Here is a 3,533-nt window from a genome sequence, read left to right as displayed (position 1 = left end):
TGGAACGCGACGGTCCCCGAGGCGCCTCGGCCGCCGCTCCCTCCCGGCTCCGGCCGCTGTCGCCGCCAGGCGGCCCCGGCCCGTCCCGCGGCCCGCGCACGGGAAGCGCCGCCCCCGGAAGCGGCGGGCGGGGGGAGCGGGCACGGGGGGGGCCGAGCGAGCGAGCGCCCGGCGAACGGGCCGGGGACGCGGCGGCGGCGGCGGCAGCAAGATGGCGGCCAAGTCGGATGGCGGCGGCGGCGGCGGCGGCGGCGGCGGCTTCGCCCAGCTGCACAACCTGGACGAGGCGGCGGCGGCCGCAGGCGGCGGCGGCGTCGGGGCAGCGGCGGCCGAGGTGGCGGAGGAGCCGGGCGGCAGCAGCTCCTTGCACATCTGCCACTGCTGCAACACGTCGTCTTGCTACTGGGGCTGCCGGAGCGCCTGCCTGCGGAACCTTTTCGGGCGGGCGGCCGCCGCCACCGCCGCCGCCGAGCCGCTGGCCCCGCGCCCCCCCGCCGCCGCCGAGGGGCCGCCGGAGGCCGGCGAGGCGGCCGAACGGCCGTGGCTGGACTGCCTGTGGATCGTGCTGGCGCTGCTGGTGCTGCTGGGGGACGTGGGCACGGACCTGTGGCTGGCGCTGCACCACTACGGCCGGCGGGACTACTTGTGGTGCGGCCTCACCCTGGCCTTCGTGCTGCTGCCCTCGGTGCTGGTGCAGATCCTGAGCTTCCGCTGGTTCGTGCAGGACTTCACGGGCGGCGGGCTGGGCGCCGTGCAGGGGCTCAGCAGCCGCGGGCCGCCCATGATGGGGGGGACCGCGGGCCGGCGCGGGGGACCCGCCGGCGGGGTAGGAGGAGCCGCCGGCACCGCCACCCCCGGGGCGCAGCGCCTCTGCAGGATCTCCGTCTGGGTCTGGCAGTCCGTCATCCACCTGCTGCAGATGGGGCAGGTGTGGAGGTAAGGGGCGGCCCGGGACACCGCCGAGCCCCCGGCGGGGCGGGCGGCGCGGGGGGCTCGGGAGCGCGGCCGTGGCGGGGGGGTGTGAGCGCCCGGCGGGAGGGGGACGTGGGTCGGTGTCACCTCATGATCGGACGTGGACGTGGGTCGGTGCCACCTCTTGGTCTGCGGTGGTCGTGGGGCATTGTCACTTCCCGGCGTGAGGTGGACGTGGGCCAGTGTCACCTCTTGGTTTGGGGTGGATCAGTGTCCCCTCGTGGTCTAACGTGGACATGGGTCAGTGTCACCTCTCGGTGTGAGGTGGGTCAATGTCACCTCGTGGTTTGAGGTGGTCGTGGGTCAGTGTTGCCTCTTGGTGATACTGACATGAGTCAGTATCACCTCCTGGTCTGAGGTGGGTCAGTGTCCCCTCGTGATCTAACGTGGACGGGGGTCAGTGTCACCTCGTGGGCCGAGGTGGGTCACTGTCCCCTGGCCAGAATGGGGAGCTGAAAGCTCATGGTCCTTGGTTGGTGTTGTGTCCTGGTCTGAGATGGACATGGGTCAGTGTCACCTCATGCTTTGACGTGGGTACTGTTCCCTGGCTGAGGTGGGGAGCTGTCAGCTCCTGGTCTGAGGTGGACATGGGCCAGTGTTACCTCCTGGTCCAAGGTGAACGTGGGTCAGTGTCCTCTGGCCGAGCTGGGGCAGATGTGGGTCGTTGTCAGCTCGTGGTCTGAGGTGGATGTGGGTCAGTGTCACCTCCTGGTTTGAGGTGGGTAGCTGTCAGCTCGTGGTCTGAGATGGACATGGGTCACCTCAAGGTTTGAGGTGGTCCCACCCTGGGCAGGATGGGGCAGTTGGGGGGGTCACTGTCAGCTTGTGGTCTGTCTGTGACATGGGTCAGTGTCACTTTGTGGTTTGAGGTGGACATGGGGCAGCATCACCTCATGGTCTGGGGTGAACATGGATCAGTGTCATCTCATGCTTTGAGGTGGCGTGGGTCGCTGTCCCTGCCGAAGGTGGGGCAGATGGGGGTCATTGTCAGCTTGTGGTCTGAGTTGGTTGTGGTCAGTGTGATGTCCCTCCCCACAGAGATTGTGGGGTTACTTCAACTTTGGGTGAGGAGAGACGCAAAGGGAGGTGATTCCCACAAAATGAGCCTTTGAGGTTGAGTTGGGGGCCATGGGGGTCCAAGGTGGACCTTTGCCAGTGCTCCCCATGGTGGAGGAGCTGTCAGGGCTCCCCATTGTGCTGAGGGGACACCTGAGGGGAAGAGAAGTTCACCCAAAATGTGTCTCTGGGGCTAAGGTGGGAGGAGTAGGGTTTGTTGGTCCAAACAGGACATGGGTCGGTTCCCCCCACCTGGATATTTGGGGAAGAACTCCAGAGGGAGTTAGACATGCCCCCCAAATGAGTGTGTGGGGCTGGGGAGAGGGGAATGGGGCTATTGTCATCTCACAGTCTGGAGGGGACATGGGTCTGTGCCTCTCATGGCATGGCATGGAATGGATTCTGGCTCCGAGGGGTTGCAGATGCTGCCCCACACACATAGGGCAGGACAGGGAAGGGGTCATGGAGCTGCTCCTCCCGACAGGAGATAGTGGGGGGCACACCCCTGTGGAGGCAGGCCCGGGGCTGGGGGTGACCCTCGCAGCGGCAGCGCTGCAGAAGGAGCTCCTGTGGCCCTGGGGGGGGGGGACTCACCCCACCACTCCCCTCCTGGAGCCCAGGGGCAGCCAGAGAAAGACCCCACAGAACACGGAGGCTGCTCCAGAGAGGGTCTGCGGAGGGGGGCGGACCCCCGGCTACCGAGCGCTGGGATGTGCCGATTCCAGAGGGCTGATGTCCCCTTGGGACAGATCAAACCCCCCGTAGGTGAGGAGAGGGTGAGGGTCTCCTCCATCCCCGAAAGCCACCGGAGCGGGAGCCCCCTGGCTCTCTGACCACCTCCCCCCCCGGTGCCGAAGGAGCAGATTGAGGGAGTGGAAAAACGCAGCGTGATGCCTCGGCTGTGGCTTGGGAGGGAGAAGGAACCTTCTCCTCGGTGGGAACGGCGGTGGGGCCGCCGCTGTGAGGCTGAAGGTCAGGGAGAAGGGACTGTTCCCTCCGGAGGGAGGTCCTGGGGTGGAGGAGACGCTGGCCAGAGGAGAGGTCTAGGAAGTGACCTCGGGCTCAGCAGGAATAAAAAAGCATCCTCCAGCGTGTGCTGGAAATTACGTTATCCTCCCCAAAAAGAGCGGTGGGAGGAGGCAGGGAGGGATTCTCCAGGATGAAAGAGCCTGTGGATGCAAACACTGCCACAGAGATGTCGGGCTTACGGAAAGAGGTGGTGTAAGGACAGCTGTAAAGACCCGGCGTGGCCCGGCGTCCTCTGAGCTGGGACGCGGGTTAGTAACGTGGAAAACCTGGGAGATTTGGGATGGGGGGCGGAGGGACCGGCTCCGGGTTATGCCACAGAGCGCTGGATACACCCCCCTCCACCCCACCGATGGCTCAGGCTGTAGGGAAGATGCTGCAGATAGGGGTCGATTGGGGTTTGTAGCTTTTAAAATAATCCTTAGGGATCAAAGATTTTTATTTTCACGATTTTTTTTTTTTTGAAGGAGCCGCGGGGG

The 3,533-nt window shown here is 65.6% G+C and overlaps 1 protein-coding gene across 1 annotated transcript in view; it reads left to right on the top strand.

Annotated features, from left to right (window-relative positions):
* Nucleotides 1–211: 211 nt before the first annotated feature.
* LOC114069161 (XK-related protein 6-like) overlaps nt 212–3,533 on the top strand; it is a 52,414-nt gene continuing 49,092 nt past the window's right edge. Inside the window, exon 1 of the mRNA XM_027905774.1 lies at nt 212–936. Coding sequence (XP_027761575.1) covers nt 212–936 — 725 coding nt within the window. The remainder of the gene's footprint in view (nt 937–3,533) is intronic.

The sequence above is a fragment of the Empidonax traillii genome, unplaced genomic scaffold, assembly GCF_003031625.1.
Source record: "Empidonax traillii isolate 1590-97213 ecotype Southwest subspecies unplaced genomic scaffold, ASM303162v1 scaffold1202:size156066, whole genome shotgun sequence".
NCBI lineage: Eukaryota > Metazoa > Chordata > Aves > Passeriformes > Tyrannidae > Empidonax > Empidonax traillii.
This window is presented reverse-complemented; position numbering and strand designations above follow the sequence as displayed.